The 13,290-nt window shown below is 38.9% G+C and overlaps 2 protein-coding genes across 5 annotated transcripts; one reads left to right on the top strand and one right to left on the bottom strand.

Moving 5' to 3' along the window:
- The first annotated feature begins 6,526 nt into the window (after positions 1-6,526).
- On the top strand, positions 6,527-9,474 carry LOC116204732 (binding partner of ACD11 1-like). Of its 3 annotated transcripts, none has more exons than XM_031536985.1 (5): positions 6,527-6,710; positions 7,506-7,615; positions 7,759-7,834; positions 8,472-8,549; positions 8,673-9,474. In XM_031536985.1, exons 1-5 carry the CDS (start codon positions 6,687-6,689, stop codon positions 9,240-9,242), a joined length of 858 nt encoding a protein of 285 aa, XP_031392845.1. In that variant the 5' UTR covers positions 6,527-6,686; the 3' UTR covers positions 9,243-9,474. The 3 variants fall into 3 exon arrangements, with proteins under 3 accessions (XP_031392845.1, XP_031392844.1, XP_031392846.1); XM_031536984.1 differs by having other exon boundaries at positions 6,527-6,737; XM_031536986.1 differs by having other exon boundaries at positions 6,528-6,692.
- A 179-nt stretch (positions 9,475-9,653) lies between these two features.
- Positions 9,654-12,342, bottom strand: LOC116204733 (peptidyl-tRNA hydrolase 2, mitochondrial). 2 transcript variants are annotated; one of them, XM_031536987.1, is made up of 8 exons: positions 12,186-12,342; positions 11,410-11,736; positions 11,230-11,288; positions 10,978-11,037; positions 10,835-10,904; positions 10,345-10,414; positions 10,114-10,140; positions 9,654-9,987 (listed from the first exon to the last, which is right to left on the bottom strand). In XM_031536987.1, exons 2-8 carry the CDS (start codon positions 11,614-11,616, stop codon positions 9,938-9,940), a joined length of 543 nt encoding a protein of 180 aa, XP_031392847.1. In that variant the 5' UTR covers positions 11,617-11,736; positions 12,186-12,342; the 3' UTR covers positions 9,654-9,937. The 2 variants fall into 2 exon arrangements, with proteins under 2 accessions (XP_031392847.1, XP_031392848.1); XM_031536988.1 differs by lacking the exon at positions 12,186-12,342 and adding an exon at positions 12,050-12,174.
- Positions 12,343-13,290: the final 948 nt, after the last annotated feature.

Genomic DNA, 13,290 nt, shown 5'->3' with positions numbered 1-13,290 from the left:
TGGACATCTCCCTGAAGCAAGTTTTCCTCTCCTCTATTCCTGCATCACTGGCAAGAGCAGCGGAAAGGTTACTACAGGTTAGAGGCAAAAGAATTATTGACTGTACTGTTGGAGAAATCCAGCAGGAGATTCACGTGGCCCTCGAAGATGCCTGCATGAAGAAACAAGCCATCAAAGAAGTCCTAAAAGGAGACAAGTCAATGGAGAAGGCCTGCAAACGGCCTGAGTTGTACATCAAGTGCTCAAGCAGGGACAAAGACTGTAGCTGCCCAACTAAGAAGAAGAAGCACTATAAGAAGTGGAAAATGTCGAAAGCAAAGTCCATAAGATATTCTGAAAAGAAATGGAAGTACTTGAGGAAGAAGCGCAGGTCCGGAAAGAAGTACAAATCCTCTAGGTGTTACATTTGCAATCGACCAGGCCACTTCGCCAAGAACTGTCCAAGGGCCCAGAAGCAAGGTGTAAGACTAATCCAGAAGTTAGAAAATGCCACAGGGATCTCACTGGAGAAAGATGATGTCGAATCTCTTTTCTCTCTGGATGAAGAAGCTGAACCATCTTCTATATCAGCCCTAGAAGTTCTAACTGACTTGGACTCTAGATTTTCAGGGTCTGACTCAGACACTTGTTACATGGCAGCAGAGTAAACTGAAAGGATTAATTTGGTAAATTCAGTTCCTCATATTCCAGTCTCAGTCTATATCTCCAAATACGCGAAACCTATCAAAGTTATTGCATTCCTTGACACTGGAGCTGCCCAGACGATCATGAACCCGGAGGTACTACCCAAAGAGTGCTGGAAGTCGCACACTAAGCATTTCAGCACCACCTCCAGTGAGGTGTTCTCCACTCACCTTATCAGCCGACCCCTCAAGATCCAGTTCTTTCCTGGATGCTATCTCATTACTAGGGTACTGGGTTCAACCCTACCCAGGAAGGACATAGTTGTTGGCTGGGACATCATCACTAAGGTAAACAAGCTCAGGATGACGCCAGAATGAGTCCATTTTAAGCACTACTTTCAACCGTATGTACAGTCCCCTCGACTCTTCATAGCACAGGAAGATGAAGTCAAACAGATCCTTAATGAACTAGTGCAGGAGCTGAAACACCATTCTTGTGCGGACTATCATTCGAAGTTCCTCAAGAAATGTCCTCACCCATTGTGGAAAAAGAGCAGTTCTTTGTTAAACTGCCATTCAAGAAGAACAATGACATCAATCCCACTAAAGCTAGTCATTCAGGAATGAATCATGAGCACCAAAAACCTGCTATCGCTGAATGTACTGAACTGCTTCAGCAAGATCTCATAGAGTCCTCTAATGCACCATGGGCTTGTGAGGCCTTTTATGTCAACAAGCGGTCCGAGCAAGTCAGAGGAAAGCTATGATTGGTCATCAACTACTAGCCCCTCAACCACTTTCTACAGGATGACAAGTTTCCACTACCGAATAAACAGGCCATCTTCTCTAGCCTTTCAAAAGCTAAGGTGTTTTCAAAGTTTGATTTAAAGGCGGGCTTTTGGCAACTCGGGATCCACCAAGAAGACAGGCCCAAAATTGGGTTTTGTATCCCAAATGCCCATTATCAGTGAAAGGTCATGCCTTTTGGGCTCAAGACAGCTCCGTCGATATTTCAAAAGGCTATGTGCCGGGTCTTTGCCCCTATTATGGACCAGACCCTTGTATACATTGATGACATCCTTCTGTTCAGCCCATCAGAAGAAGCCCATATCCTTTTGCTCCGACGATTCTCAGAGATTATTCAAGACTGTAGAATTATGCTCTCTGAGAAGAAGATGGTAATTGGCCAACGAGAGATCAATTTTCTTGGCATGCAGCTTGCCAATGGCCAGTACCAACCAGAGCCACATGTGGCTCAAGAGCTATTCAAATACCTTGAGGAGTCGCTTACCAAGAAGCAAATCCAACAGTTTCTTGGCACGACTAACTACCTCAGAGATTTCCTTCCAAAGATAGCCAAGCTCACTCGCCCATTGGAAAAGATGTTGAAGAAGGATGCCCCCACTTGGGGTCCTAATCAGACAAAGGCGATTAAGGAACTTAAAGCTCAATTGTAGTCCCTGCCTCCACTCTAGATTCCCTCTACTGGAAAAAGGATCCTCCAGACAGATGCAAGTGACAGATACTGGGGAGCAGTCCTAGTTGAAGAACTAAATTGCAAGCGCCATATCTGTGGCTACAAGAATGGAAAGTTCAAACCGTCATAACAACACTATCACTCCACTTTCAAGGAGATCTTGGCGGTTATGAATGAGATAAAGAAGTTAGAGTTCCACCTGGTAGAATACAAATTCCTGGTGGAAATGGATATGTCTAATTTCCCCAAGATGTTGCAGTTTAAGTAGAAGCAACTGCCTCACCCTCAACTTCTTAGGTGGGCAGAATGATTCTCTAAGTTCGACTTTGAAGTCAAACACATCAAGGGGGAACACAATATGCTGGCGGACTTCTTGTGAAGGAAGGAAGAAGTACTGACTCGGCAGACTCTACAGGTTTTGCCTGTAATCTGCATGTTTTAAGGTTGCAGTTCACAACCCTGCGAGCCTAAAACCAAGCAGCAGGTGTTCATTGGAGGAATCCAGGAAGAATAAGGGGAGATATACCCCCTGAAGCTCATAACTTAGTACTGGAAAAACGGTTTCAGACAGAGGCACGCAACCTCCTCTAGCAGTATCAATGGAGGATATTCCGATATCATGGAGGACTCACTCTCCTACCTTACGGGATGCATCCTCACTTCCCGTACATCCATCCATTCAAATACTCCGCACTTGCGCCATACCCTGAAGAGATGAAGTGGTTCTACTGGTATGCATGCCACTACTATACTATTGGCATCCAATTTAAACTAGTAGAGATGCTCAGGTTTTTTAGGCGCCATGCTGCAGTACAAGAAATGATCAGCTACCTGACTGAAGGTAGGAATTTAGATACCCATTTTATCCAATTCCTAGAATGGTTCAGACCTCTTCAGTAATGGGAAGAGCTTTTCACTAAAGAAGCAAGAAATGTGCGACCACATCCACAAGGGGACAGACATGTCATTGTCCTGTTCCAGCAAATGTGGTATGTTGGCCCCCCAAGGAGAAGAAGCACTCGAGCCCAGGCTTAAGCCCAAGGAGAGCCTTCAGAGTTCCAACGGACCTTTTCTTCAGAGGTCTGGAAGACTCTGCTCACAGATATCCTTAACAATGATGATGAATAAAAAGAATTCCAAAGGATTATCTGTGAAAAGAATGGGGTAGTCCCACAGATTATATGGCCACCAGGCCACATTCCTATGGAATGGGACTATCAAGAGGATTATCAACGCACTTGGTCTACCCTTGAGCAAGCCTTGAAGGAATATAATGAAGAGAATCATCCTCCCTTGAAATAACTTTGAAACATTTTGTACCATCAAATAGCAAAAAAAACTTCTTGTACCATATTGAAACATTTATAAAACTTTTTGGACCACTAGTGTAATTTACCATAAAAATAAATATAATGGTTCAAAAATAATTCCGTACATATTTAAAATGAATAATTACTTTATTTGAGGCAAAATGGATGGTCAATATACAATTCTACTAATATCCTACAAAACAAACTAAATATTTTCTTCTTGTTATAGTTTTCTAGACGTCAATTTTCCATATAAAAGTAAGATTTACAAGAAGTTAAAAATCTATTATCCCTTTTTTACCCCTAAACTTCAAGAACTATAGTTCTTAGTTAATTGAAACAATCAATCAATTTCCATTAAATTGGGATACGAATGACCATTAATTAGTTCAATTTTTGACGCGATAGACTCGAGTTTCTGCTACTTTAATTGAATAAACTCGCATTTCCATCCGAATAATCATAATTAAGTTTCTATGACGAGTGGACTCGCCATGAAAAAGAAAAACATTGGTAAGAGTATATTATAATCATAAGTTTATAAGAGTCAGAATCGAGTTTTTAACAAGATCGACTGGGAGCCGTCTTACTGTTGCCACGTATCCATGTCGAATTTTATCGTTTTCTATCTTATTCCAGTTTCCCGAAGTAGTATGTCATACTTAAAAGTAGTGTGGGCAAATTACACTTGGGGTTTGATGAAGAATTAATTAGATGACTCGAGTACTCCTCTCGTTATCCACTTTTTCACTATTTATATCTCTTAGGAATGGCAATGGGTTTTTGCAGATGAGTATTTCACCCATCCAAATCCTAATGGGAGATTAACGGGTTTCACCCATTGAGTTGTAAGAAGGATTTAGGGATTTAAGCTCAAAACCTTACAAGATTTGGGAATGGTCTAGAATTTTAATGTCAGAAGTACAAATTACTTCCCATTGACATTCAAAGATAGACTTTTTGGCTACTACATAAGGATGATATGCTACAAACAGGGTTCGCATAAACGGGCAACAAAATTTGTATGGACAAATATTCGATTAAACCTGGAAACAGAAGGAAAAAGGGAATCTCAAAAGTATATCAAAATGGTTAGACTTCAAATCTCCATTAGTTATGTGCCTCACTGGATATCAGCTGATGGCTCAACTGATGTCTCAGTTCCTGTATCTCCTCCAATATCCCTAGCCCGTGAGGTACGTTGTTCTATCTCTTCCTTCTTCGCTCCAGTTGCTTCTTTATCTTTTCCTCGATGGGGTTTGTGCTGTAATGACAAACCCTTCAGGGAAGGGAGAAAGCGGGAAGTACTGGCAAAAGCAATAAGAAATAGAGCTACCATTAAACTAAAAGGAAAAAAAAAAAGGTTTCACTAATAAGATTAAACAAAGGAATGTTGTAATATGCGCCTTTATTATAACTAATATTTCATATATTAAGTTTTATACATTTAAGCACTCCGTACAAAAGTGATGCGGTCATTTAGAAGAAAGTTTTTACTTAATTAAGTTTTTATAAGATTAGCTATAATGCTTAAAATTACTTAAAATTTTGATTTTATATAAGTATAATTGATTATTTATTTTTTTAATATAAAATGATTAATATATTTACTTGTTGATGATATGATAATAAGTGATTGAAATATTTTAATTTCTAAGAAAAATTAATCTACAATTAAAATACTTTTAGATAAGATCATTAGTTTTATTTTATGAAAGAGTGAGAACATTAGTCTATCAAAACTTTTTCACATTATTATTACTTTGTACGCCTGTATTATAAGTCATATTCCATATATTAAATTTTATACATTTGAACACTTTAAACAAAATAAATTAGCCATTTGGAAGAGAGTTTTACTTAAGTAAGCTTTTATAAGATTAGCTATAATGCTTAAATTTTTTTAAAAATCATTTTATTTTTATTTAAGTATAACCATTAAATTTTTAAGTTATTTTGATAATTCTATCATATCATATTTCTACCGCACTGATTTTCTTATTCTACATCTTCTCTTCCACTTTTTTTTTAAGCTTCTAGAATAATGACCATAAGATCTAAAGTTAGTTATATTTATTTGCTTATTTTTGCTTTAAAATCAAGTATCTTAAAATTTGCGTGTAGACATAGCACGATTCTAATTCGTACAAAATTAGTATATTGAATTAAACAATAATTTATATTTTGAAAATAAAATCGAAAAATGAAAATTAATCTAGACAACAACATAATTTTAGGGCCAATAGGGTTTTACAATCAACATCGCGCGTAATGCGGCCGCTCTCTAGCATATGTATATATAGAGTAAATAGGCAATTTGATCTCCGACTTTCGCAGGTTACGTCTGTCATTGACTTATTTTTTGCATCAATTTGGTCCTTGAGTTTGTCGATTTGCATCAATTTGATCCCCTACTTTTCCAATTTACATCAAATAGATCATTTTATATCAATTACATCCTCCACTGAATAAAATTACATCTTCAGTTGAAGGAAATTACATCAATTACATCCTCCACTAAATAAGTTGGGTCATTTATGCTGCAATATACATTAAGCAGGTTCTTTGTGGTACATCAATTAGGTCATTTCATCAAAATTCGTCTGACAATGTTAAATATATAACGAAATTCAAAGTTGATGTATTTCCTTTGAAAAGAGATAGTCCATGTTAGATTTGGAGATGAAAAGGTTAAAATTCGTGCTTTTGAAGTAATTTTCCCCCTATTTTGTATAAATAAAATAAAATATAAAGTGATAAATTCGTAAAAAATTATTTATCAAATCAAATATATTAACGGGCTAAAAACGGAATTTTTGCTTATCATTGAAAAAAGAAAAAGGGAATTCCTGATAGGTACCATTAATAATTAACATAGATTATAATGCATTATATAGATTAACGTTGACAGATATTATTATATTCTTATATTCTTATATTTATCTCAACGTCGATTTTTTGTCTGAAGTATCCAGCGTTACTAATTTGATATTATCATCTAGTCTTATGGGATAATTGGTGAAATAAAAATAACATTGTTGGTAAATCTTAGGTAAAAAAACGAGGTTAACATAGAATATCTGTTAATGCAATAATCCATTAACATACCTTAACGGGTACGGCATAGGATGGGCGTCGTCGTGCCATCCTAAGCTAATATCGTTTCTCAAACCCTCCCTGAACCAACGAAACCTCCTCTTCCTCTATTTTGCCTTCTCTCTCTCTCTCTCTCGGTACAAGCTAAGCTCTCGTCTGATAAGATCAGAACCTGACGCCATGTCGGTGAGTCCACTCTTCCCGGTTGGTGCCTTTCGCGTTCGATCCGTGGCATGTGTCTTCCTTTCTTCTTCTTCGCCTGCGATTAACTGTTCTAGACTCCACTGTAGAAATTCATTTGGATCGGATCGGATCGGCTAGTCCAAGTGAAGCAGCGGTTTAGTTTCTGTTGAGCTGAAACCCCCAATCCCTATTCAGTCTGACTGTGATGGGGGCACGCACACTGTGATGCTTTTCTGGTAGCTAGTCTTTGATTAGACGGTCGGTTAGCCAGTGGGACATGATCCATTTCCCGTCGGTGGTTTTTTGCTCATGCTGAAGCTTCAGTTTTCTAACTTGCCGGCAATAGTTTCCGGTCGGGGAAACTGTCGTACTTATACCCCAACCAGTCCCGCTCATGGGACCTTTCGACCTGCTATCTTACTGTTGTTGTGACCGATATTAGGTGCTTGAGATGATCGATTGCTTGTCTACTCTGATCCTATGATCGACACCTTTGCTTAACAACATGGTTCCATTTGAGGGCCCCCGAAAGACAGTGAAAACCAAAATTGGAAATTCTTCTATGACTCCCGAGATGGCGGTTGGGAGGATCATGTAAAATGGGTGTGGGGTTTTATTGGGGTTAAGTTATTAGGGATACTTTGGACCTCTCAGTTAACCACTTATTCACGGGCGAGGCTTGAGTTCGTCATTATTATTATTATTATTCCCTTTGATCAGCCTGGCAATCTGGCTGCATATTAAAGCAGTTGGTATTCATTGCCTCTTTCTCTAATAGCCTTCTTTTCCCTTTGCTTTTCCCACTTGTGACTCCAGGTCCAAATACGAACAGTGAGAATCACCAATCTCTCCTTAGGTGCATCAGAACAGGATCTCAAGGAGTTCTTCTCCTTTTCTGGTGAAATCGAACATGTTGAGATGCTAAGGTTTGTTATGATGCTATTTGATTTGCATCTGCCACTCTTACTTCATTTCAATTGTTGGGTTCCGGTGCCCACATATTTCTCGTGAATTTTTTCATGCATTTGGGTTATTGATGGAGAATTTATTGGAACTATTTGTGTTACAGTGACAATGAACGGTCCCAAGTTGCATACGTTACCTTCAGGAATCCTCAAGGCGCTGAGACTGCTGTTCTACTATCAGTATTTTTCTGTCCCTCACAATTTCTAGTTCCTTGTGTGTACTCTCTTCAGAAGTCGACAGAAAATAACTGCAATTTATTTATGAGCGAGCATTTCAGAAGCTCTGGAGTTCGTTCTACATTATTACTCTGACATAAGTGGGTTTGCTCTAGATTATCTTTGCCAACTTATCTTGTGATAGCAGCAGTGCATTTTACCTTTCAATTTGGTTAGATAATGCCATTCATGCCAGAACTGCTTTTTTGAATCTATAGAAGATTACCCTGTGAGACGCGTGTAAATTCTTTGGCAATAGTTGTGTGCCAGTAATAAGGAGGATAATTGAGAGAACTTTGAATCACATGTTGGTCTTATCTTTATCACCTTTTTTGGCTGCCCTTGTTGGTTCAGGCAACACAATTCTCCTTGAAACAGATTTGTCCAAATCTTATACTTACATTGCCGTGTGAACAACATTGCAATCAAGTTACTCTGTAATATCAGTCTCTGGTGTTTAGAGCTTTATTTCATTGTACCCCACGAGCCCTAAGAGCCATGCATTGGTGCTTCAGTTTGTTGTTTGATGAATAGCAGTTTGTTCCTGCATGGAGCATGTCCTCGATCATATAATATAAGTTAAATTGTCTGCCTTTTGCAGGGAGCAACAATAGTTGATCAATCTGTGACAATAGCACTTGCTCCAGATTACAAGCTGCAATCTGCTGCCACCGTGCCAGTAATATTTCATGCATGATAGTCAGCTTTTCTCTATATTCTCCACGATTATTGAATTTAATTAATGCAAAAAGGTTCTCCATTGTTATTATATGTGAGGCGAACAAGGTCTAATTCTTCACAGGGAACAGAGATGAGAGATACGGGCAGTCCTGGATCTGCTGTACAAAAGGCAGAGGATGTTGTCACCACCATGTTAGCAAAAGGGTTCATATTGGGCAAAGATGCGGTGGGCAAAGCTAAGACCTTTGATGAGAAGCACCAGTTCACGTCTACCGCCGCAGCCAAAGTGGCATCCCTGGACCAGAAGATTGGTCTAAGTGATAAAATCAGTGCAGGCACAACGTTGGTGAATGATAAAGTGAAGGAAATGGACCAAAAGTTCCAGGTGTCTGAGAAGACCAAGACTGCATTTGCAGCTGCTGAGCAGAGTGTAAGCAGTGCTGGATCCGCAATAATGAAGAACCGGTATGTGCTCACTGGGGCCTCATGGGTCACTGGCGCTTTCAGCAGGGTCACCAAGGCAGCCGGAGAAGTGGGGCAGAAGACGAAAGACAAGGTCTTGGCCGAGGAAGAACAAGAAAGAAAGGCTGAAGGTTATGAGCAGATTCATGGTGGGGAGTCCCCGAAAGCTGCAGGCAGTGCGAGGGAGCAATCTCCCAAGCCTCCTCCAGCTAAAGGCCTGATCCTGTGATTCACTCAGGCGTGTGGGGACATTTACTCAGTACCTAAATCTTATTATGGTCATGGGGGCTCCTGCTAGGTCTCTACAAACTTGTTGAATGTGTTGCAAGTGGACGAGAGGATGTTATGATGGCTGTGAATACAAAAGCTTTTTTAAGTTCTCTTTGGGTTTTTAGCTGTCCCTGTACTGTATTGGTGGGCTATATGACTGAAGAAATTAAGAATTACATTCCGTTGATACATGCATGGATAGGTGGCATACGCAATGCAATGAGACCCTTAAAATTGCAGATAGAACAGACTGTCTGAAGGCTTTATGATCACATAGACGTGACTTCGTCTTTGTTACTATTTAAGTGTACGGCATAAGGAGTCCAAACCAATTGCTCAGACAATCATTCTTCCATAGCAAATGTGGAACTGGGAAACACAAAATGAGATTTTCTTCAGGGAGCCAAAAAACCAAGTACGCGAGGTTTTCCAATAACGCCATGTCCCCTTGTAAACAAGGGCATGTATCAATTAGTAGTAACATTGAAAGGACTCTCCAGAACTTTGATGTAAATAAAAGAGGCCCATAAAAAATGGAATTTCGTCATTATCTAGCATCTGATCTTCCTAGGAATAGAAGATGCAGATTCTATTAGTCACTAAAAAAGATACAGCCTCTTCTGCGAATTCTCAGTCGTGCTTGTAAATGCTCCACTACAGGAGCTTTAGTCCACCGGTCACATTGTCAACAACTTCAACAGGTCCTGCACAGATAACGGAAATGCTCAAGAGTCGAGATGCATCCTCTTGAGGTCATCCCAAGCATTGAGATAAACCACAAAAAAGGGGAAAAGAATTATAGGTTAACGGCATGAGAACAGAGATGTTACCAAGAATAGCCATCACCGTCCTTGAATCTGTTTCACAAAAATAAATAAATAAAATCAAACATGTGCCGGAGTCAAATTACACCCATCATCCAAATAGTGCATCGCGAAGCAGAAACACGAGTACCTAAATTTTTCTACAAAAAAAGTACTGGTTTTTATGAAAATTTATATGCCTATGGAATCTAATAAATACATTCTTTTGCAACTGGGGAATTTAAATTTCCAACTCACTTGGTGCAATCTGCGTTCTCCCAGCATCAATTGTAATGTGGGTTGGCAGTTTGAGTGATTTTGCTCTTTCCTGCCAAAGTTAGAGAACCATGGCTAAAGACAAACAATATATATATAGATATATAGCAAAAGACAGCAAACAACAAGGCATAGCGAAATTTTTAGGGAACATACAGCCATAAAGAACGGTTGAATTATTTACGGAAAGATGTCTTTCACCAATAAAAAGGGAAATCCAGACTGGAATTTGGCTCAGATTTATCTGTGATAAATCTTCGATCCGGGACAACAGCAGAGCAAGCAAAAGCAATTGAATTGATTAATTTAACTCTCAGAATTCGCAGTTTGTAAGATGGATGCAGCAATTGAACCAAGATAAAAGGGGCAAAAAAAAAGACAAGTTTAGTCACATAATAATGCTAGAGAAGAACAGTGATATCATATGCACTAGCAAATGGGGCAAATGAAGAAGTTACATTCTAGTGCTCACCTGTAAAACAAGCATGTCCTCTTCACTTTCAATTTTCACGACCACCTTAGGCTGCGCAGACATTTCCCACCTGTGTTTGATGAAAATTTATCAGGTCATGTAACAGAACATAACAGACTAAACTGGGAAGGATGTGGCTTTACCTGTTCAGTGCTCTTGGAGCTCGATGAAGCAGTTTCTTATAGAGGCCCAGAGTTGCATGACTGTCCAAATACAAGATGAGGATTTTCAAAATCCTATCCGATCTCTTATCCCAATGACCAAATATAACCAAAAAGGATTATTTTCTGATTTATGATAGACATCTTGACTAATCTAGGTTTTACATCTCTATCGCAACATATGCAACATAGAGCTGGACAGTTTTAAGGAAAAAAATGGACACTGACAAATACCTGCATTGAGCAGCAATCTTCCCTTTGCCCATCTTTAGGTCATTTCTGACGACCAAAACCTGCAAAGGGGGAAGAGATCAACAATAGCTATAGGTAAAAAAGTGAAAGATGTTCCGGTTTTCACCATAATCATGATCTGCTGCATAAAGATACACAGCATTACAAGAGATCTAGAGGTACCATTTTAAAATCTTCCATGATTTCCGCCAACTTTTCTATTTCAAGGGGTTCTTTGGGCTTGTTCTTCTTGCCGGAATTGGAGGCAGATGACTCTTTAGCTACTCTAGCCGGGAAAAAGATGAAAGAGGGGTGGCGTTCACCGATATAATATCCTAGAGCAAGGCATCCTGCCCCAACAATGATCGCACTCAACCATGTGAGATCCATCACGTCCAGCCCCAAACACTGCCCCCTTCTATCTCAGTGCTCCAACCCCAGACCGAACATCCAACAAAGTAGAAGGCAGGTCTGGATTATCTCGTATGTTGTGTCCCAGCATTCAAGTGCCTGCGGGAAACAACATTTCGCATAAGACTTGCATTCAGCTCAAGACAAGTTTGTTACAGAACGCATTGGCGATATTCAGCTTAAAACCAAGAACACTGAATCATGAAATATTTGGTCTAGAAGAAATTAGTCACTGGAAATCACGAAGCTTCTACATTGATGCTGAATGCAGTTCACCAGGACGGCCAGGATTGAAGTTTGAGCAATCAATCAGTGAGGGAAGACGAGCGGGTAGTATCAACTCAATAGAAGCTATAACAAAGCCAAAATTTTGGCTTTAAGGCGATAACTGGCGTGGGAACGACATACCCACCAATTGAAAACGAGCACCCTTCCTTCCGGCGAGGAAAGCAAGCATTGAAACGACTCATAGTCCTAGGCGAAGCAAATTGCAACACGACGAATATGATCAGCTGAATTAATCGAGGCACATGCCAGAAAACCCGTACCTAGAACTCGAATGGAGAAGATCCAAGGGCCGAACTGAAGCTCCGAATTACGAAGGCTGCCATGCCACCATCTCGTCTTCTTCACCAAGTTGGAAGTACATACATACGCTGAAGCTGCAACCTGCTAGAGGAGGGTGAGTGAATGAAGAGGGACGACTGACTGACTGACTGCAGCTGTTATGGGTCGAATGACAACTTACGTGAGGGCCCAATCTCGGCCCAGCCTCTTGCCGCTAATTGTTGTCGTTAATTTGTCCTCAATCTTTAATTACTTTTTCATGGCTTGTTTGGTTTCGTGGCATTTTAAAATTCTACTTTAACTTAATTCTATTCACAACATAACAAAATAATTTATACAAAGTTAAATGGTGGGTCCCATTTTATACCACTCTTTTTCCAAAACAAAATAATTCATGCAAAGTCAAAAGGTGAATCACATTTATACCACTCTTTTCAAAATTAAAATCTAATTTTAAAATTTTACTTTGAAATCAAATACAGCATTAATGTAGCCAAATAACCTCTTTCTTTTTTCTTTTTTTCAACTTCTTCACGGACGTTACACGTTTTGCTCCGTTTGATCCTACCATTACTTTTTCCCTGCAAAAGTAACATTTCTTAATACAAAATTATATTCCAAATTTAAAATTGAAAAAAAAAAAAGGAGAAACAAGGAAAGCGATGTAGAGTATACGGATGGTGGGGAGTTTTTTAATTTAATTAATTATTTATTTATTTATTTATTTAAAATGTGGATCCCACAATAATTACGAGTAGTTAAAGTTTTGTCGAGTCAGCAAAATTAACAGAACTGTTGATGTATGACTGATTTTACGAAAAAAATGATAGTTCATTATTTTTTAGTTGCCAAAAAAACTTGTGACAAAAGTGAAAAAAAAATTAGTATGATTTCTCCGGTAATTGACCCTATTTTAAAGTGTCATATATCAAGTAAATGAAAATTCTTCCGAATACTCTTCTAGCTTATACACGTATATATCTATCTATTTATATATATATATATATACATATATTATAGTAAACAATAAAAATTGGTCCATAGCAATGGGAGGGAGAGTAGTGAACTTGGTTCAAAAATATGCTT

Source organism: Punica granatum, chromosome 4, assembly GCF_007655135.1.
Source record: "Punica granatum isolate Tunisia-2019 chromosome 4, ASM765513v2, whole genome shotgun sequence".
In the NCBI taxonomy this organism is placed as follows: Eukaryota; Viridiplantae; Streptophyta; class Magnoliopsida; order Myrtales; family Lythraceae; genus Punica; species Punica granatum.
Note: the sequence above shows the minus strand (reverse complement) of the source record. Positions and strands in the feature narration are given on the sequence as shown.